Raw genomic sequence first — 22,512 nt, 5'->3', positions numbered from 1 at the left:
CCCCTAATTACAATGGGAAAAGTAGTAAATTTACAGTGGAGAATCCTGTCAGACACCTCCTTAGCAGAGAGGTCAATGTTAACATCACCAGAAATAAGTCACATTGATATCATGACCTTCCTGATACAGGGCCCAGAGAAGGACACAGCATCTCTGTGGTATACTTCCCAATAATATATAACCCCAATTTAATCATAAGAAATAAAATGAGTGATCAGAAATCAGACAAACCAAAGTTGTGGGATGTTTGATAAAATGTGTGACTAGCGCTCTTCAAAAGTGTTATCATTGGGCGCCTGGGTGGCATAGTCAGTTAAGCGTCCCACTCTTGGTTTTGACTCAGGTCATGATGTCAGGGTCATGAGATTGAGCCCCATGTTCAGGTTCCACATTCAGTGTGGAGTCTGCTTAAGCTTCTCCTTCTTCCTCACCCCCCACTCCCTCAGTCATGTGCATGCTCTCTCTCTCTTTAAAATAAATAACTATTAAAACCAAAAGCAAAAGGAAACAGTCAAGGAAACAAAGAGGCAACCCACGGAATGGGAGAAGATACTTGCAAATGACAGTACAGACAAAAGTTTGATATCCAGGATCTATAATGAACTCCTCAAACTCAACACACACAGAACAGACAATCATATCAAAAAATGGGCAGAAGATATGGACAGACACTTCTCCAATAAAGACATACAAATGGCTATCAGACACATGAAAAAATGTTCATCATCACTAGCCATCAGGGAGATTCAAATTAAAACCACATTGAGATATCACCTTTCACCAGTTAGAATGGCCAAAATTAGCAAGACAGGAAACAACATGTGTTGGAGAGGATGTGGAGAAAGGGGAACCCTCCTCCACTGTTAGTGGAAATGGAAGTTGGTGCAGCCTCTTTGCAGAACAGTGTGGAGATTCCTCAAGAAATTAAAAATAGAACTTCCCTATGACCCTGCAATTGCACTCCTGGGTATTTACCCCAAATATACAGTTGTCGTGAAAAGAAGGGCCATCTCTACCCCAATGTTTACAGCAGCAATGGCCACGGTCGCCAAACTGTGGAAAGAACCAAGATGCTCTTCAACGGATAAATGGATAAGGAAGATGTGGTCCATATACACTATGGAGTATTATGCCTCCATCAGAAAGGACGAATAACCTACTTTTGTATCAACATGGACAGGACTGGAAGAGATTATGCTGAGTGAAATAAGTCAAGCAGAGAGAGTCAATCATCATATGGTTTCACTTATTTGTGGAGCATAACAAAAAGCATGGAGGACATGGGGAGTTAGAGAGAAGGGGGTTGGGGTAAATTGGAAGGGGAGGTGAATCATGAGAGACTATGGACTCTGAAAAACAGTCTGAGGGGTTTGAAGTGGCAGGGGGGTGGGAGGTCGGGGTACCAGGTGGTGGGTATTATAGAGGGCATGGATTGCATGGAGCACTGGGTGTGGTGAAAAAATAATGATACTATTATGCTGAAAATAAATAAATGAAAAACAAAAAACAAAAAACAAAAAACCAAAAGCAAAGATGTCATCATGAAAAACAAAGAAAGTGAGAAACCGTCATAGATTTCAGGAGCCTATGGAGACCTGATGAGTATGTGCCATGGGGAATCTGAATGCAGGTGAGAGAAGGAAGGAATATGGGCATTCTCACTCCAGGCCTGACAGAACCTCCGGAGATGAGCTAGTTTTATCTAGTAATTAAGAAAATCTTGGTAGCACTCAAATAGTAGGAACAAGAAAATAAATTTATGGGCTGCAGATAAGACAATGAAAAGGATCTGGATGATGACTGAAAGAGAGTAGTTTTCGGATATTGAGATTAGGTGTTTATGTCGCCTCATCAATGCCACTCCTTTCTGTTAAGGACAAAGGTGCTCTACACCTTCTGACATCTAGCTCTCCTGTCACCATGCACTAGCCCCCAAGCAGACCTGGCTTACACACTCCTTGCCTCCCCCCCACCTTACCACTCCCACCTGTGGACAAGAAGCCCTCTCTGAGCACAGAGACATTGTGTGGAGAACAGCTCTCACCCAGGATTCCGCACCAAAAAGTGATGCCACTCATGCCAACAAGCTTTGATATCCTGTTACTGTTCAAATCTGGGCTCTGGGCCCTGTTTGCACCTGTAAGATCTCCACCCCCCACCGCCACTCCACTCTGTTAGAGACTTTTTCCCTTGATTGACAGAGAGCAATGGGGCAGCCTGCTCCTCCCTGCAAGAAGGAAGACAGGGAGTCCTAGATTCCCTAGGCAGCAGTATATATAAATTCCACAGCCACGGCAGGCTTAAGAAGAAAAGAGATATAGTAGAGGGAAGGGGGAGGAAAAAGCACCCTGGTTTCCATCCCATGTGAATTCTCTTGAGATGAAAAGAAGAAACTGCTCTGCCACATCCCTTCTCCTGCTACTCCTGCTTCTACTTGGGGGTTCAGAATTAGGTAAGTGAATTAACTTTGGAGAATATGGAAAGCTCCTCAGGGCCTTCAGAAATGAGGGTTGGGATCTATGGAGAAAAATCATCCTAAGACTCAGGCAGGGACAGTCTTAAGCAAAGCTATGGAATAAGTGAATGAACTTTGAGAAGTTCTGGACCCTGCTATCTGCCCCCAACCTTCTGTCACAGGGAAGCAGGGTTCCCAGGGTCCTGTTCATTCTCTTTTTCACAACCTCTTTTTTTTTTTTTAAGATGTTATTTACTTATTTGACAGAAAGAGTGACAGCAAGAGAAGGAACACAAGTAGGGGAAGTGGAAGAGGGAGAAGTAGGCTTTCCACTGAGCAGAGAGCCTGATGTGGAGCTCGATCCCAGGACCCTGGGATCACGACCCAAGCTGAAGGCAGATGCTTAATGACTGAGCCATCCAGGTGCTCCATCTCATACCATCTTTTAAGGAAATTATCTGTTTTTGATCATTTATACTTTATTTAAATTTTCCTATTTTAATTCTACTAAATATTTAATCCTATTAAATTTAACCCCATTAAATTCTATTTAATTCTTAATTTAAGAACTCTAATTCTTAAAAATAAAAGATGTGAGCTTTATTAGAGAATTTTGGGAATCAGCAGCAGATAGGAAGGAATTCTTTTGGACAGAGGACCCAAAATTCCAAAATTTATGCCATGTAAGCTGCATTTATTCATATGAATAAATACTCCCAGGCCTGATGCCCTGCAGGTGGGGGCAGTGGGAGGTACAGAGGCTTCATGTCTTCCTTCTACTTATGCCCCTGTCAATCTCAATCAGCTCACACAATCCCTCATGAGTCATGCTACCCCCAAACCAACTTGAATCTCACCTGCTTCCAATCCTGCCACTTCAGCTTTAGAACAGAACCAGGAACTGTCTCATTCTAAATCATATACCAAGCCATGACCTGAATTTAATCTCTAATATGAATCACATCTCCTGCCTCATTTTGTTTACCCGAGACATAACTGGATGAGGGGCAACACATACAAACATGGAGTAAGAACATCCAGTCTGCTGAACTACTAACTCTGAGGATGGGAGTGGGAGGGGGGAATGATGCGGAGAAAGAATTAGGCTTAGTGTTCCACAGAAAGAGACCAGAACTGCAGAAAGCAAAACCAAAGGCTGGAGAACAGACATTCTAAGGTTATGGCTTAGCTCTGGATACTGCATATTGTAGAGCTAGGGGATTCCTTGTGGAATATGTTTTATCAGAATTAAACTCAAAATACCAGATGACCCTTAACTTAAATAAGTCCAACCATATTTTATGGGGAGACTGGCCATATAAAAGGGAAGGATAACTACTGAAACTATTAAGCAGAGCATATGATGATAGGCTATCAAAGATCCACATTAAAAGAGATTATTTTTGAGTAGGAACAAGCCAAAATGTTTCCACTAAGAACGCACTGAGCAGCCCTGATGACTCACAGACAAGAGAAAAATATACTAGTGATAACCTGAGCCTAAGCTCCACTGAGGACTACACTAGTGAACCCCTTATGACCTCTGAGGACTACGCCTCTGCAGATGTGGGGACCACCGAGGACTATACCACTGCCAATGTAGGGACCACTGAGGACTACACTAATGCAGACCTGGGGACCACCGAGGACTACACCACTGCAGAGGACTACACCACTGCCGATGTGGGGACCACTGAGGACTACACCACTGCAGACCCAGGGACCACCGAGGACTATACCACTGTAGACGTAGGGACCACTGAGGACTACAGCACTGCAGACCTGGAAACCACCGAGGACTATACCACAGCAGATCTGGGGACTACCGAGGACTGCACTACTGCAGGCATGGGGACCACCGAGGACTACACCACTGCCGATGTGGGGACCAATGAGGACTACACCACTGCAGACCCGGGGAACACCAAGGACTATACTACTGCATACATAGGGGCCACCGAGGACTACACCACTGCAGAAGACTACACCACTGCTGATGTGGGAACCACTGAGGACTACACCACTGCAGACCCGGGGACCACCGAGGACTATACCACTGTAGACGTAGGGACCACTGAGGACTACAGCACTGCAGACCTGGAAACCACCGAGGACTATACCACAGCAGATCTGGGGACTACCGAGGACTGCACTACTGCAGGCATGGGGACCACCGAGGACTACACCACTGCCGATGTGGGGACCAATGAGGACTACACCACTGCAGACCCGGGGAACACCAAGGACTATACTACTGCATACATAGGGGCCACCGAGGACTACACCACTGCAGAAGACTACACTACTGCTGATGTGGGAACCACTGAGGACTACACCACTGCAGACCCGGGGACCACCGAGGACTATACCACTGTAGACGTAGGGACCACTGAGGACTACAGCACTGCAGACCTGGAAACCACCGAGGACTATACCACAGCAGATCTGGGGACTACCGAGGACTGCACTACTGCAGGCATGGGGACCACCAAGAACTACACCACTGCCAATGTGGGGACAACCGAGGACTACACCACTGCAGAGGACTACACCACTGCCGATGTGGGGACCAACGAGGACTACACCACTGCAGACCCGGGGAACACCGAGGACTATACCACTGCAGACATAGGGACCACCGAGGACTACACTACTGCCAACGTGGGGACCACCAAGGACTACATTACTGCAGACGCAGAAAACACAGAGGACTATTCCATGGCCAACCCGGGGACCACGGAGGACCATACCACTGCAGACGTGGGGACCACTGAGGCCCATACCACTGCAGACCTGGGGACCACCGAGGACTATACCACTGTGGACCCCGCGACCACAGAAGACCATACCACTGCAGATTTGGGGACCACCAGGGACCATACCACTGCAGACCTGGGGACCACCAATGACCATACCACTGCAGAGGTGGGGACCACTGAGGACTCTTTTACTGCAGACCCGGAGACCACCAAACACTACACCAGTAAACATCCAGACACTCGCCCCAAGGGAACAGATTCAGTAACCTCAGTGAAACCCACTAGGCGCCTGACACCTATCGGAATCATCCTCATCTCCCTGGCAGCCACCACAGTGGCAGTTTCACTCTTCGTTGGACTTGGCTTCTTTGTGGTGAGTATTGGCCCAGGAATGTGAAGGTCGTTATAGGAAAAAGGGTATCTGAGGAGGAGGATGTGGGCATGAGGAGTTGAGGCATGATAAACTGTCAGAGGTGAGGAAACCTACATAAAGCTTTGGAAAGACAGAGGGAGATAGATGGGGAGAAAGGAGAGGAGCAAGAAGCATAAAAAATGAGGACAGAACTAAGGAAGAGAGTAGGGTGTTAGAGACAGAGGGGGACATAAAGAAAGAGGGAAGGGGAAGAGAGTATGGAGGAAGATAAAGCAGACAGAAAGAGGAAAATAAAAGCACAAATACAGGAAGGCATGGTGAGAGCTAGAAAAAGGCATAAACCATTATGTAAAAATAGATTTAAAAATTTGGAAATTTTCATAAAAATACAAGAAATTGGTGGTAAGAGGAGAGGATGAAATAGAAACATTTTGAATGGCCCACTCATCTCAAAAACGATGTTATTTTGTTTTGATTACCACCCACTCTGAAATTCTGCAGATTTTTTAAAACCAGGTTTAAGTAGATTTTTATGAGCATGGCTACTCTATATTGGAGAGACAATTGGTGAGAGCTCTCACAGCAGGGCTCTAGGTATGTTTTGTCCTCTGAGCAGCCCCATTATTTCTACAAGAGAAGATAAAGACTCTCTGCCAGCCTTGTTGCTTGCTCCTATTGACTTTTGGTTTAAGACTTAAGCCTTCAGGGTCTGACTTCTGCTGGACAGGGAAGGGCTGGTCCTTTTGGCCATCCTAAGAATTAAATTCCCGTTGAAATCTTAACAAGTGGCAGCTTACATGAGGAGCCAGCTCACGCAGGTCATTAAAGCCTCATTAAGTCTTTTGGTCATTGATGCTACTGTGCACTGACCTCTGCCCCAAGAGGCAAACCCATAGCTTGGGATCAATTTGTAAGTGTGATTTAAGGCGAAAAGAATGCATTATTCAGTTGGGGTGTTCATGTTTAATTCCACCAGAATCACACTATGAAACTAGAACATTCTGATGTCACACTATGAAACTAGAACATTCTGATGAATGTCTGACAAGAGGAAAACGAGAATAATAGCCTCTATAAGTACTTGATACACATGTGAGTCACACTGAGTATTTACTGGTAGAGGGAGGACCCTCTTGACTTCACTGGTACACGAACAAGTGGATTTCTAATTACGTGGATCACTATGAAAATTCAGACACTCTTGCTCCAGGTTGGTGAATAGTTTCTGCCCTCCAAACCAGGCCTCTAAGAGCTGATACAGAGCAGTCTCTAGCGATGGCACCTTCTTAACTTCTTATAAAGACTAAAAACAAGAGACAGTTCAAAAGGCTCAGAGTACAGGGAGTAAGAGGAAAATTTATATTCTCAAACTTGCTAATTGTTATAAACATTTAACCAAAAAATGTTCAAAAGATAAGAATTATCTATATTTTCATCTTCCCCTCTAATTCCATTTATCAAAGTAGTTTTATTTTCCCTACATGACTTCAGATTTTTTGGAAATTGTGTATCTCTACACTTAAGTGTCAAGCTCTAAAGAAAATGGCAACCTAGGAAGGAGTCATAGAGCTGGGACTAGGAGCTTGATAACTCACCACAAGAGAGGAACTCTCTTAAAACTAAACCACTTTTTTCTCCTCTAGAAAAATTGTTTCCTGCAGCCATTAAATCCACCCACCAGCGTTATCTATTTTCCCCATGCCATGGACTGGAGTGCACCATGAAGCGGATTCCGGAAGTAACTATAATGGGTTCTAGAGCAAACTAGACTGCCATCAGTCTCTGCAAAACCATGAAGCATGATAGGCGTCCGCAGACCTCCACTCTTCTCCCCCATTCCCGAGCCCTGAGAAAGGGCTTTAGATGAGAAATTTAGCTGGCTCTAGGAATAAGCACATCAGGGACACCCAGAAGGTTGCCTGTCTGCTCTGAGTATCCCCTAATTCTGTCTGGCCATATTTGCTTCCTCAGGAAAATTGCCTTAACCTATCTACCAGGTTTAGTCATGAAAACTATTTGAGGGAGACAGACACAACTCAGGTATAAGAGATATTCATTAATTCTGATCAAAGAAATAAAGTAAATGTTTGTGTCTTTCTGTGTAGGTCTCATATCTAAATTCATTCATTTAACAAAATGGTGGAGTACCCAACATGGGGCAAACACTCTAACCATTTCTATCTGCCCAATCTGAATCTGTGTACTTGAATAATATAGCTTTCTGGTCTCTCAAGAGTACTACTCTCAAATCCTCTCCACACCCAGGCCAAAGGATTATGTTTATAAGATGTAGCTAATTGGTCATTCAACAAATATCCAGTGAGCACCTACAGTAGGGACAGGCCACTGTAGCAAATAACTGAGTTTCATTTCTGCCATAGTGTGAAATGAAGGGCAAAGTCTGATCCGACCTCTGACTTGGTAGAATATCTATGCCTATATGAGTCACTCAGAGAAGAATTTCTTTCATGAAAAAGTCTAGAAATGATGCTTAAGATGACTAAGACCACAGACAAGGCCCTAGTATCAAATATAACAGCTCCCTGAGGAGTTTAGGACAAAAAGCAAAGAGTAAAGATATTTGAAGATGGTTGATTGTTTGTTGCCCACCCAGCCACTATTGCCAGCATCACTGCCACATTTTCATAATGGAATTATAGTGTTATGGTCTAGAATCAGAAACATAGAATAAATTGCTATACTCTAGCTTAAGTCTGTTTCCAAAATTCACATAATTGCTATTATTCAAGTGTTGTCACTACAATTTGAGTAAGACACAAATTGCTTACTAGATAATGCTCAACACAGACAGGTACACTGATGATTTTTTTTTTAATTTTTAATTTTTTCAGCATAACAGTATTCGTTATTTTTGCATCACACTGTGCTCCATGATGATTTTTACAAGATGACCATGGATATGTTTGGTCTATCAGTGTACTAGGGCACCAAGAAGCTAAAAGACTCAGAGATTAATCACCAGCTAGCTCAGTACTGTTGGAGCAAGTTCCTACCTTCTCAGAGCCTCTTCCAATCTTTAACATGAAAAAACTTATTTAATTAATAATTATGTGTTACTTATTCAGTCATTTCTGAAAATGTTAAGACAGTCCTTGTTCTGGGGGGCCTGGGTGGCTCAGTTGTTAAGCGGCTGCCTTTGGCTCAGATCATGATTCCTGGGATCCAACCCCACATCAGGCTCCCTGCTCAGCAGGAAGCCCGCTTTTCCCTCTCCCACTCCCCCTGCTTGTGTTTCCTCTCTCGCTGTGTCTCTCTGTCAAATAAATAAAATCTTAAAAAAAAAAAAAAAAAAAAGACAGTCCTCATTCTATTCTTGTTAGTCAGTGACAATTATAAAGTCTGATCATGCTTATTAATTTTATGTTGGTTTTACATCGGTTATAATAGGATCCCCAAAATGCTTACATTATGAGGATTTTTTAAATTATCTCCTAAAGAAAATATATGTGGCAGAAATACTTATTTGCTATGCAAATTCCATTCTTTGTTTCATACTTAGGGAACCCAAGTTTGTGTTGGGTGGCAATGTTCCCATTTCCCAGTGTCCATTGCAGCCAAGTGTGGAGATGAGATAGGATTCTGGCCAATGAAATGCAGGCAGAAGCCTCTGGGGCCATGTTCCCCCTAAAATGAAATGGCAGAGTGTGATCAGGAGAAAACACTTCATCCCTTTAGCCTTCACTCTTCTTTCCACCTGAAGTATAAGTATGAGACCTAGAGATGCAGCAAGCATACTGAGACCAAGAGGAGACAAGTGAGAGGGTGAAGGCTATCATACTGAGAGTGGAGTAAAGAAATCATTTGGGTCCAAGTGGTGTTGCTGTGGCCTCGTTGCTGCTCCAGACCCTTCATATATGAGACAAGTAATGTGCTGCAGCTTAGTTAGATGGCATTCTGTAATTCCAGCCAAATGGGATCCTAACTGTATGACATGCCTTTAAAATATCATAAAGAACATGTGGACTACGATGGCCCCCATTTCAGGAAACACCATGGTAGGTCCTTTCTAGGCTAAGTGCTAAAGCATATTATACTCATTATGACACTTATGATTTATTGTATGTATCTATGCATCCCATCTCTTTAGATATACAGCTTGTCCCTTCATGTGAGTCCAGCCCCAGTCAGCTAATCCTCCTGTTTTCTTTATAAAGTCCAGTGTTGAGAAGAATTCTTTAGGTATTGTTTAGGAGTGGTACCAAATCCAGTTGACCCCAACTGGCACATGCTGTTACTATGCTGCCCAGATTAAGAAGACCAGGCAAGCACACACCTTACAAAATTGTGCCTGAACAGGATTTATGCCTGGTTTGGCAAGTCACTCCTCATAAAAGTGTGTGTGAATGCACATTCTGGTCCCATCACCTGTCTTTGCAAACAAGAATACTTGTGAAGTTATCCAGCAATAGTGACTCAACATCCTCCCTACAGAAGTATTGTTTGATAATTTAGTGAACGCATATAATTGTTTTTTAAATCTAGTCATGACCATTCCTGTGATTTACCTACAAGTCCTCTCTGTAGTCTCTCTATATTTATTTCTTTTATGGAACTGATCACAAGCTGAACTTATCTTTACTTGTGTTTTAATTTATTTATCCCCTTTCTATCTCCTTTCACTAGAATCTTAGTTCTTTGAGAATAAGGGTCTTGAGAGCAATACATGGAAAGATTAAGCATTTAGTAATCACTGTGCTTCATTAATCCTAAGATGCACATTTCCCCCCATTGCATATAGTTTTAAATGGAGTTTAAAATGGAAAAGTGTCTTACCACCGATGGCATGTCATAGTTTATTTTAGTAGGTGGCACTTTTTCTTTCTTAGTGGGACATGTGGTGCATATTGAATTCAGTATCATCCTAGATTTGATTATTTATTTTGGAATAAATAAATGAAAGTATACTTTCTTTTGGTGTTATTTCTTCAGTTTTCACCTTGTTTGGAAACAAATTAAAATTCCTTTAATAAGCGTCTAGTATGTGCTGGGAATTCTTCTGAGAACAAAGATGGCAGACTAATGGATGTGAACAACATAACCTTTGCCTCAAAGAAAAGAAAATCAACAAATTGCTGGGAATGCAAACAGGTATAGCCACTCTAGAAAACAGTATGTTTTTTTTTTCTTCAAAAAGTTAACACTACATTAGAAGCTAATGATGTTCTGTTTGGTGACTAACATAACATAATAAAAAAAGTTTGGAGGGAGGAGTCAAGATGACAGAGAAGTAGCAGGCTGAGATGACAACGGGTAGCAGGAGATCAGCTATTTAGCTTATCAAACCATTCCAAACACCTACAAATCCAACAGGAGATCGAAGAGAAGAAGAGCAGCAATTCTAGAAACAGAAAATCGACCACTTTCTGAAAGGTAGGACTGGCAGAGAAGTGATCCAAAGCGACGGGAAGATAGACCACAGCGGGAAGGGCCGGCTCCCAGCAAGCAGTGGAGCAACAGAGCACAAAGTCAGAACTTTTAACAGTCTGCTCCACAGAAGGACATCACTCCAGAGACTAAAATGGGGTGAAGCCCATGCAGGAACAGCGTGTTCTCAGGTCCCGCAGGGTCACAGAAGGGTCAGGGGTGTCTGAGTGTCGCAGAGCACACAGGTAATAGAGCAGGGAAGCTGGCTACAGAGACAGAGTTGAGGAGTGAGCTAGCAACTCAGGGTTACCTTAACATGATCCGTAGCACAGGCCACTTCTCTGTGAACAAGGACCCCACAAGATCCAGGGAGACACCCCTGGAAGAGCTCAGGGATCTGCAGGGTTTGGAGACTCCAGGCGGTGCTGTGTGCCAGAGACAGAGATGCTTGGTCACAAGCTGGGTAAGCTCGGAGCGCAGCCGGAGGCCAGGGAGGCAGGAGTGATTGAGCACTTTTCTCTGAGGGCGCATTGAGGAGTGGGGGCCCGAGCTTTTGGCTCCTCCAGGCCAGAGATTGGGAGCCGCCATTTTCATTCCCGTCCTCCAGAACTCTACGGAAAGCATTCAGGGAACAAAAGCTCCCAAAAGCGAACCTTAGGAGATTACTTAGCCTGACCCCTGGAGGGCAGGGCAATTCCACCTTAGGCAAAGACACTTGAGAATCACTACAACAGGCCCCTCCCCAAGAAGATCAGCAAGAAACCCAGCCATGACCAAGTTCACTTACTAAGGAGAAGAGCAGAATTCCAGAGGAGGAGAAAGCAAAGCATGGAATTCATGGCTTTCTCCCCATGATTCTTTAGTCTTGCAAAGTTAATTAAATTTTTTTAACTTATTTTTTCTTTGCTATTTTTTTTAACTTTTACCCTTTCCTCTTTTAACGTTTTTTAACTAATTTATCTTAACAATAACTTTCAAAAAAATATTTTTGAACCTTCATTATTATAGTCATATTTTATCCTTTGTTGTATCTAACTTTATTTTTTGTATACACATGGGTTTTTTCTCCTAAAAAAATGTGGGATACAACTTCTTCTAATAGATCAAAATATACCCTAAATCTAGCACAGGGCTTTGCTCTAGTCTCCAGTCTGAGCAAATTCTTTTTTTTTTTTTTTTAAGATTTTATTTATTTATTTGACAGAGAGAGATCACAAGTAGGCAGAGAGGCAGGCAGAGAGAGAGAGGAGGAAGCAGGCTCCCTGCTGAGCAGACAGCCTGATGCGGGACTCGATCCCAGGACCCGGAGATCATGACCTGAGCTGAAGGCAGCAGCTTAACCCGCTGAGCCACCCAGGCGCCCCTCCAGTCTGAGCAAATTCTCTCCACTTTCTTTTTCATTATTCTTCCAACCAACTTATTTTATCAACTCCATTTTTAGAAATTAAAAAAATTTTTTTTCATCTTTATAGTCATATTCCATCCCTTCATCATGTTTAGACTTATATATGTTTTTCATTCTTTAAAATTTTGGGAGGTAGTTTCTTCTAAGAGGCCAAAATACTCCCCAAATTAAGTGGGTGACCCTATTTTATTCACCAGTCTAATATATGTATGTCTTCTTTTTATTTAAAAATTTTTTTTCTGAACTTATTTTTACCCCATTTCTTCCCCCTCATGATTTGGGTCTCTTCTGATTTGGATAAAGCATATTTTACTGGGGTCATTACCACCCTTTTAGTATTTTATTTGCTCCTTCATATATTCTTATCTGTAGAAAATAATGAGACAGAAAAACTCACCACAAAAAAAAAAAAAAAAGTATAAGAGGCAGTACCGAAGACCAGGGACCTAATCAATATGGACATTGGTAATATGTCAGATCTAGAGTTCAGAATGACGATTCTCAAGGTGCTAGCCGGACTTGAAAAAGGCATGGAAGATATTAGAGAAAACTGTCTGGAGAAATAAAAGCCCTTTCTGGAGAAACAAAAGAACCAAGTTGAAATTAAAAAAAAGCTATCAATGAGGTGGAATAAAAAATGGAGGCTCTTACTGTTAGGATAAATGAGGCAGAAGAGAGAATTAGTGATATAGAAGACCAAATGACAGAGAATAGAGAAGCTGAGCAAAAGAGAGACAAACAACTACTGGACCATGAGGGGAGAATCGGAGCAATAAGTAATACCATAAGATGAAACAACATTAGAATAATTGGGATTCCAGAAGAAGAAGAAAGAGAGAGGAGAGCAGAAGGTATATTGGAGAGAATTATTATAGAGAATTTCCCTCATATGGCAAAGGGAAAAAGCATCAAAATCCAGGAGACACAGAGAAGCCCCCTCAAAAGCAATAAGAATAGGTCCACACCCATCATCTAATAGTAAAATTTACAAGTCTTAGTGACAAAGAGAAAATCCTGAAAGCAGCCTGGGACAAGAAGTCTGTAACATACAATGGTAAAAATATTAGATTGGCAACAGACTTATCCACAGAGACCAGGCAGGCCAGAAAGAACTGGCGTGATATATTCAGAGCACTAAATGAGAAAAACATGAAGCCAAGAATACTATATCCAGCTAGGCTGGCAAAGAAAATAGAAGGAGAGCTTAAAAAGCTTCCAGGACAAACAAAAACTAAAAGAATTTGTAAACACCAAACCAGCTCTACAGTAAATATTGAAAAGGGTCCTCTAAGCAAAGAGAGAGCCTTAAAGTAGTAGACCAGAAAGGAACAGAGACAATATACAGTAACAGTCATCTTACAGGCAATACAATGGCACTAAACTCATATCTGTCAATAGTTACCCTGAATGTAAATGGGCTAGATGCCCCAATCAAAAGACATGGGGTATCAGAATGGATAAAAGAACAAAACCCATTAATATGCTGTCTACAAGAAACTCATTTTAGACCCAAGGACACCTCCAGATTTAAAGTGAGGGAGTGGAAAACATTTTACCATGCTAATGGACATCAAAAGAAGGCTGGGATGGCAATCCTTATATCAGATCAATTAGATTTTAAGCCGAAGACTCTAATAAGAGATGAGAAAGGACACTATATCATACTCAAAGGGTCTGTCCAACAAGAAGATCTAACAATTTTAAATACTTATGCCCCTAAGTTGGGACAGCCAACTACATAAACCAATTAATAACAAAATCAAGGAAACACATTGACAATAATACACTAATAGTAGGGGACTTTAACACCCCCCTCACTGAAATGGACAGATCATCCAAGCAAAACACAACAAGGAAATTAAGGCCTTAAATGACACTCTGGACCAGATGAACATCACAGATATATACAGAACATTCCATCACAAAACAGCAGAATACACATTCTTCTCTAGTGCACATGGAATATTCTCCAGAATAGATCACATCCTGGATCATAAATCAGGTCTCAACTGGTATCAAAAGATTGGGATCATTCCCTGCATATTGTCAGACCACAATGCTCTGAAGCTAGAACTCAATCACAAGAGGAAATTTGGAAAGAATCCAAATATATGGAAACTAAAGAGCATCCTACTAAAGAATGAATGGGTCAACCAAGAAATTAAAGAAGAATTGAAAAAATTCATGGAAACAAATGATAATGGAAACACAACGGTTCAAAATCTGTGGGACACAGCAAAGGCAGTCCTGAAAGGAAAATATATAGGGTAAAGCCTTTCTCAAGAAACAAGAAAGGTCTCAAATACACAACATAACCCTACACCTAAAGGAGCTGGAGAAAGAACAACAAAGAAAGCCTAAACCCAGCAGGAGAAGATCAGAGCAGAAATCAATGAAATAGAAACAAACAAACAACAACAACAACAAAAAACAATAAAACAAATCAACGAAACTAGGAGCTGATTCTTTGAAAGAATTATTAAGATTGATAAACTCTTGGCCAGACTTATCAAAAAAAAAAAGAGAGAAAAGATGCAAATCAATAAAATAATGAATGAAAGAGGAGAGATCACAACCAACACCAAAGAAATACAAACAATTATAGGAACATATTATGAGCAACTATACACCAGCAAATTTGACAATCTGGAAGAAATGGATGCATTCCTAGAGACATATAAACTACCACAACTGAACCAAGAAGAAATAGAAAACCTGAACAGTCCCATAATCAGTAAGGAGATTGAAGCAGTCATCAAAAATCTCCCAACAAACAAGAGCCCAGGGCCAGATGGCTTCCCAGGGGAATTCTAACAAACATTTAAAGAAGAATTAATACCTATTCTCCTGAAAGTGTTCCAAGAAATAGAAATGGAAGGAAAATTTCCAAACTCATTTTATGAGGCCAGCATTACCTTGATCCCCAAACCAGACAAAAACCCCATCAAAAAAGAGAATTACAGACCAACATCCTTGATGAACACAGATGTGAAAATTCTCACCAAAATACTAGCCAATAGTATCTAACAGTACATTAAAAGGATTATTCACCATGACCAAGTGGGATTTATTCTAGGGCTGCAACATTGGTTCAACATCCGCAAATCAACCAATGTGATACAACACATTAATAAAAGAAAGAACAAGAACCATATGATACCCTCAATACATGCTGAAAAAGCATTTGACAAAGTACAGCATCCTTTCCTGATCAAAACTCTGCAAATTGTAGGGATAGAGGGTACATATTTTAATATGATCAAAGCCATCTATGAATAACCCACTGCAAATATCATTCCCAATGGAGAAAAACTGAGAGCTTTTCTGCTAAGGTCAGGAACACAGCAGGGATGTCCATTATCACCACTGCTATTCAACATAGTACTAGAAGTCCTAGCCTCAGCAATCATACAACAAAAAGAAATTAAAGGCATCCGAATTGGCAAAGAAGAAGTCAAACTCTCACTCTTTGCAGATGATATGATACTATATGTGGAAAACCCAAAAGACTCCACTCCAAATCTGCTAGAACTTGTACAGGAATTCAGTAAAGTGTAAGGATATAAAATCAATGCACAGAAATCAGTTGTATTTCTTTACACCAATAACAAGACAGAAGAAAGAGAAATTAAGGAGTCAATCCCATTTACAATTACACCTGAAACCATAAGATACTTAGGAATAAACCTAATCAAAGAAGCAAAGAATCTATACTCAGAAAACAATAAAGCATTCATGAAAGAAATTGAGGAAGACACAAAGAAATGGAAAAATGTTCCATGCTCATGAATTGGAAGAACAAATATTGTGAAAATGTCTATGCTTCCTAGAGCAATCTACACATTTAATGTAATTCCTATAAAAATACCATCCATTTTTTTCAAAGAAATGGAACAAATAACCCTAAAATTTGCATGGAACCATAAAAGACCTCCAATAGCTAGAGGAATATTGAAAAAGAAAGCCTAAGTTGGTGGCATCACCATTCCAGACTTCAAGCTTTATTACAAAACTGTCATCATCAAGACAGTATGGTACTGGCACAAAAACAGACACATAGATCAATGGAACAGAATAGAGAGCCCAGAAATAGACCCTCAACTCTATGGCCAACTAATCTTCAACAAAGCAAGAAAGACTATCCAATGGAATAAAGACAGTCTCTTCAACAAATAGTGTTGGGAAAATTGGAGAGCCACATGCAGAAAAATGGAACAGGACCATTTCCTTATACCACACATGAAAATAGACCGCAAACAGATGAAGGACCTCAATGTGAGAAAGGAATCCATCAAAATCCTTGAGGAAGCAGCAACTTCTTCCTATGAACATTGCCAAAGGCAAAGGAAGCAAGGTCAAAAATGAACTATTGGGACTCCATCAAGATCAAAAGCTTTTGCACAGCAAAGGAAACAGTCAACAAAACCAAAAGAAAACTGACATAATGGGAGAAGATATTTTCAAATGACATATCAGATAAAGGGCTAGTATCCAAAATCTATAAAGAACTTCTCAAACTCAACACCCAAAGAACAAATAATCCAATCAAGAAATGGGCAGAGGGGGCATCTGGGTGGCTCAGTGGCTCTGAAGCCACTTCTGAGGCTCTCAGAAGCCTCTGCCTTATGCTCAGGTCATGATCTCAGGGTCCTGGGATCGAGCCCCTCATTGGGCTCTCTGCTTAGCAGGGAGCCTGCTTCCCCCCTCCCCCACTCTGCCTGCCTCTCTGCCTACTTGGGATCTCTCTCTCTCTTCTGTCAAATAAAAAAAAGAAAAAGAAATGTGCAGAGGAAATGAACGGACATTTCTGTAAAGAAGACATCTAGATGGCCAACAGACATATCAAAAAGTGCTCCACATCACTCAGCATCAGGGAAATACAAATCAAAACAGCAATGAGATACCACCTCACACCAGTCAGAATGGCTAAAATTAACAATTCAGGAAATGACAGATGCTGGCAAAGATGCGGAGAAAAGGGAACCTTCCTACACTGTTGGTGGGAATGCAAGCTGGTGCAACCACTCTGGAAAACAGCATGGAGGTTCCTCAAAAAGTTGAAAATAGAGCTACCCTATGACCCAGCAATTGCACTACTGGGTATTTACCCTAAAGATACAAACGTAGTGATCTGAAGAGGCACTTGCACCCGAATGTCTATAGCAGCAATGTCCACAATAGCCAAACTATGGAAAGAACCTAGATGTCCATCAACAGATGAATGGATAAAGGAGATGTGGTATATATACACAATGGAATACTATGCAGCCATCAAAAGAAATGAAATCTTGCCATTTGTGATGACGTGGATAGAACTAGAGGGTATTATGCTGAGCAAAATAAGTCAGTCTGAGAAAGACAACTATCATATGATCTCCCTAATATGAGGAAGCGGAGATGCAATGTGGGGGGTTTAGGAGGTAGGAAAAGAAAAATGAAACAAGATGGGACCAGGAGGGAGACAAACCATAAGAGACTCTAAATATCATAAAACAAACTGAGGGTTGCCAGGGGGAGAGGGGTAGGGAGAGGGTGGTGGGGTTATGGATATTGGGGAAGGTATGAGCTATGGTGAGTGCTGTGGAGTGTGTAAAACCTGGCAATTCACAGACCTATACCCCTGGGGCTAATAATACAGTATATGTAAATTAAAAAAATAAAATATGCAGTTAAAAAAAGTTAAAAATAGAATTACCCTATGATCTTGCAATTGCACTACTTGGTATTTACCCAGAGAATAAAAAATACTGATTTGAAGGAACACATGCACCCCAATATTCATAATAGCATTATCTATAATAGCCAAATTATGGAAATGGCCAAATGTCCATTGATTGATGAATGGATAAAGAAGATGTGAGATATCTCTCTCTCTCTCTCTCTCTCTCACACACACACACACACACACATTACTCAGCCATAAAAAAGAATGAAATCTTGCCATTTGCAATGACATGGTTGGAGCTAGAGAGCATTATGCTTATTTCTAATAAGTCAGTCAGAGAAAGACAAATACCATATGATTTCACTCACAGGTAGAATTTAAGAAACAAAATAAGCAAAGGAGAATAAAAGAGAGAGGCAAACTGAGAAACATATTTTTTTAAGATTTTATTTATTTATTTAACAGAGAGAGAGAGAGAGAGGGCACAAGCAGGGGGAAGAGCAGGCAGAGAAGGCAGAGGGAGAAGCAGGCTCCCTGCCAAGCAAGGAGCCCGATGCAGGACTCGATTCTAGGACTCTAGGATCATGACCTGAGCTGAAGGCAGACACTTAACTGACTGAGCCACCCAGGCATCCCAAGAAACAGTCTTAACTATAAAGCACAAACTAATGGTTACCAGAGGGAAGAAGGGATAGGAGGATGGGTGAAATAGGTGATGGGGATTAAGGAGTACACTTGTGATGAGCACCGGATGATGTACGAATAGCTACTTTGAATCACCATATTGTACATCTGAAACTAATATCACACTGTAGGTTAACTAACTAGAATTTATCTATTTTTATTTTTTAATTTGTTTTAGAGAGAGAAAGAAGTGGGGAAGAACAGAGGGAGGGGAAGAGAGAGAAACTCAAGCGAGCTCCATGGCCAGTGTAGAGCCCAACACAGGGCTCAATCTCACAACCATGAGATCATGACCTGAGTGGAAATCAAGAGTCAGATGCTTGGGGGCCTAGGTGGCTCGGTCATTTAAGCATCTACCTTTGGCTCAGGTCATGATGCTGGGATCCTGGGATTGAGCCCTGTGTCAGGTTCCCTGCTTAGTGGGGAGCCTTCTTCTCCCTCTCCCTCTGTTGCTACCTCTGCTTGTGTTCTCTCCATGCCCTCTCAAGTAAAATAAATAAAATCTTTTTTAAAAAGGGGGGGTGCTGGGTGGCGCAGTGGGTTAAAGCCTCTGCTTTCGGCTCAGGTCATGATCCCAGGGTCCTAGGATCAAGCCCCCCATCGGGCTCTCTGCTCAGCAGGGAGCCTGCCTCCCTTCCTCCTCTCTCTGCCTGCCTCTCTGCCTACTTGTGATCTCTGTGTGTCAAATAAATAAATAAAACCTTTAATAAAAATTTAAAATTTAAAATTAAAAAAGAAAAAAAAAGGTGAGACACTTAACCGACTGAGCCATCCAGGTGCCCCCTAATGGGAATTTAAACAAAGACTTTAAAAAGAAAAGAAAACCACCAATTACAGTATAATGTGCTAAGTGCTATAATAGAGGTAGATATTACTGTGGAGCCCAAATGAGGGGCATCCCTCCACCATTGCAAACCCAAGAAAGCTTTTCAAAGAAAGAGATAACTGACCTGGAATTTATGACATATTTCTGGGCATTTTTGCTACTTTCACATGTGTTGTCTTTTTTGATCCTCGTATCAACTCTGTGACATAGGAAAATCATCCTGTCTTAGAAACACAGACTGAGGCTCAGAGAAGTTAAATAAATTGCCCTCCCCATCATATGAATGGTAAGTGGTACAGTGGGGCAGAAGTGGGTGGAGTGAACCTCCGGTCTTCTGGCTCCAGGGGCATTTACTTTTTACCTCATTAGAGCTGAGTTTCAAGTGATGAACAGCCCCTCGGCATCCTCCTCATAAAAATCCTCCTTTAGGCTTATGATGAGAGGCCCTTGGACCTTTCCTTTTATCTGTTTTAGGTTTGAGCAAAGCAAGGGAAATCAGACATAGTCCACATTCCTAAGGATCCCTCGCTCGAAAAGGAGTTGTAGACACACACACACAAAAGAGCCATCATTGTGTTTACAAAGGATGGTAGGAAAGGTGTCATCAGTTTTGACATTTACAGTTTATATTTGCCTTGAATAGTGTGTTCTGCTCTTAAAAATATTTGCAGCATCTCAGATCCCATTCTTGAGAGAAATTGGACTGAACACAAGAAGAATCACTCCAGTTGCTCAGGACTCCACATGAAGTTTTTGAGGCAGCCCCGAATCAAGATGGCTCTAAGGTATTTGTGATTTTCTCTACCCAGGAGTGTTTTTTAACTTCTGTCCTCTACATATGGGAAGGTGGAATGTGATGATCTGTTTAGCTATCCATCAGGTCTTGACTGAGTATACATATGCAAGTTACTATGTGTGGCTCTGGAGGACATAGTAGAAAGCCATAAAGCAACTTCTACCATCAAGATGGCTGGTGGAAGCTAATGGACATGTCTGTCATGTAGATGTAAAAGTTGTGAAATGCCTTAGCGTTCCACACCCTCTTTGGGAAATTCAAGACATTGCAGTAATAATGTTTATTATCAGTAATGTAACCATAAAAGGAAGGTAAGTTACAAATGCACCCCTGAGCAGAGGCATTCATGCTGAGACCCCAGCTGACCCATTCTTTCTCATTTTTATTACTATGCACTGCTTTGTCTAGCTGCTGGCAGTTGATACCTGATTTATAAAGGAAGCTGAGGCATAATACAATGTTGGATACTGGATCACAGAGACTATAACCACTTTTTAAAAACAGAACTCATGGGGTACCTAGCTGGCTCACTGATAGAGCATGCAACTCTTGATCTCATGATTGTGAGTTCAAACCCTGCACTGGACATAGAGATTACTTAAAAAACAAAACAAAACACCCAACTCACTAGTAAAGTCAAATAAATACCATGAATGTTAGAGTTGGTGAAAAATCGCTGTTAAAGGGGCATCTGGGTGGCTCAGTCAGTTAAGTGTCTGCCTTTACTTCAGGTCATGATCCCAGGGTCCTGGAATTGAGCCCTGCTTTCGGATCCTTACTCGGGAGGGAGCCTGCTTCTCTCTCTCCCTTTCCTCCCTGCTCATGTTTTCTCTCAGTATCTCTATCTTTCTCTCTCTCTCTCAAATAAATAAGTAAATAAAATCTTTAGAGAAATGGCTAGTAGAAGACTTTGGATATGGTTAAGTTGTTAAATTGATATGGATGAATATTTAATTAGAATCTATATTCAGCATGGGAGAAGAGGTAACGGGGAGGAACACAATGATGGTCAAATGTCAAAGAAACTGCAGAAATAGCACCCATAGCAACAAATGGCCTGGACAGAAGAGAGATTCCTGGACTACCTGTATCTTCCTGAAGAAATGGGTTTTAAAAATTGAGATATAATTGACATATAACATTATATTTGTTTTCATATTTGTATAGATTGTGAAATGATCACCACAATAACTCTAGCTAACATCCATCACCACACACAGTTACATATTTTTCTTGTGTTGAGAACTTTTAAGATCTACTGTCATAGCAACTTTCAAATATACAATGCTATAGTCATGGTGCTGTTTGGATTTGTTTTATAACTGGAAGTTGGTACCTTTGGGCCACCTTCATCCATTTCACCTACCCCTTGGATTCTGGCAACCACAAATTTGTTCTCTGTATCTTTGAGTTCAGCTTTTCTTTTGTTTTGTTTTTAGATTTCACATATAAGTGAGATCATATGATATTTGTTTTTCTCTACCTGCCCTATTTCACTTGGCATAATGCCTTTGAAGTTCAGCCATGTTGTCTCAATGGCAGGACTTCCTTCTTTTTATGGCTGAATAATATTCCATTGCATTATACACCACAACTTCTTTTTTTAAATTTTTATTTATTTATTTGACAGAGAGGGAGATCACAAGTAGACAGAGGCAGGCAGAGAGAAGGGAGAAGCAGGCCCCCGGCCGAGCAGAGAGACTAATGTGGGGCTTGATCCCAGGACCCTGAGATCATGACCTGAGCTGAAGGCAGATGCTTAACTCACCGAGCCACCCGGGTGTCCCTACACCACAACTTCTTTATCCATTCTTCTGTTGGTGGACACGTAGGTTGTTTCCATATCTTGGTTACTGTAAACAATGCTGCAATAAACATATGGGTTTATATATCTTTTCAGGGTAGTGTTATCATGCCTTTTTTATAAAATATTTTATTTATTTATTTTGTGAGAGAAAGAGAGAGAAAAAAGGTACATGAGTGTTGGGGAAGGGGCATTGGGAGAAGCAGACTCCCTGCTGAGCAGCAAGTCTGACATGGGACTCTATCCCTGGACACTGAAGGGACTGAGTCACCCAAGTGCCCAGTGTTTGCCTTTCCTTTGAATAAACACCCTGAAGTGGAATTACTGGATCACATGGTAGTTCTACTTTTAATATTTTGA

General features: G+C 41.4%; 1 protein-coding gene across 1 annotated transcript in view; it reads left to right on the top strand.

Annotated features, from left to right (window-relative positions):
* Window positions 1–1,611: 1,611 nt before the first annotated feature.
* Window positions 1,612–22,512, top strand: part of LOC122906816 — a 34,606-nt gene continuing 13,705 nt past the window's right edge. Inside the window, exons 1-5 of the mRNA XM_044249255.1 lie at window positions 1,612–1,630; window positions 3,867–3,941; window positions 4,086–4,371; window positions 4,456–4,931; window positions 5,049–5,587. Coding sequence (XP_044105190.1) covers window positions 1,612–1,630; window positions 3,867–3,941; window positions 4,086–4,371; window positions 4,456–4,931; window positions 5,049–5,587 — 1,395 coding nt within the window. The remainder of the gene's footprint in view (window positions 1,631–3,866; window positions 3,942–4,085; window positions 4,372–4,455; window positions 4,932–5,048; window positions 5,588–22,512) is intronic.

The sequence above is a fragment of the Neovison vison genome, chromosome 1 (genome assembly GCF_020171115.1).
Source record: "Neovison vison isolate M4711 chromosome 1, ASM_NN_V1, whole genome shotgun sequence".
Lineage (NCBI taxonomy): Eukaryota > Metazoa > Chordata > Mammalia > Carnivora > Mustelidae > Neogale > Neogale vison.
Note: the sequence above shows the minus strand (reverse complement) of the source record. Positions and strands in the feature narration are given on the sequence as shown.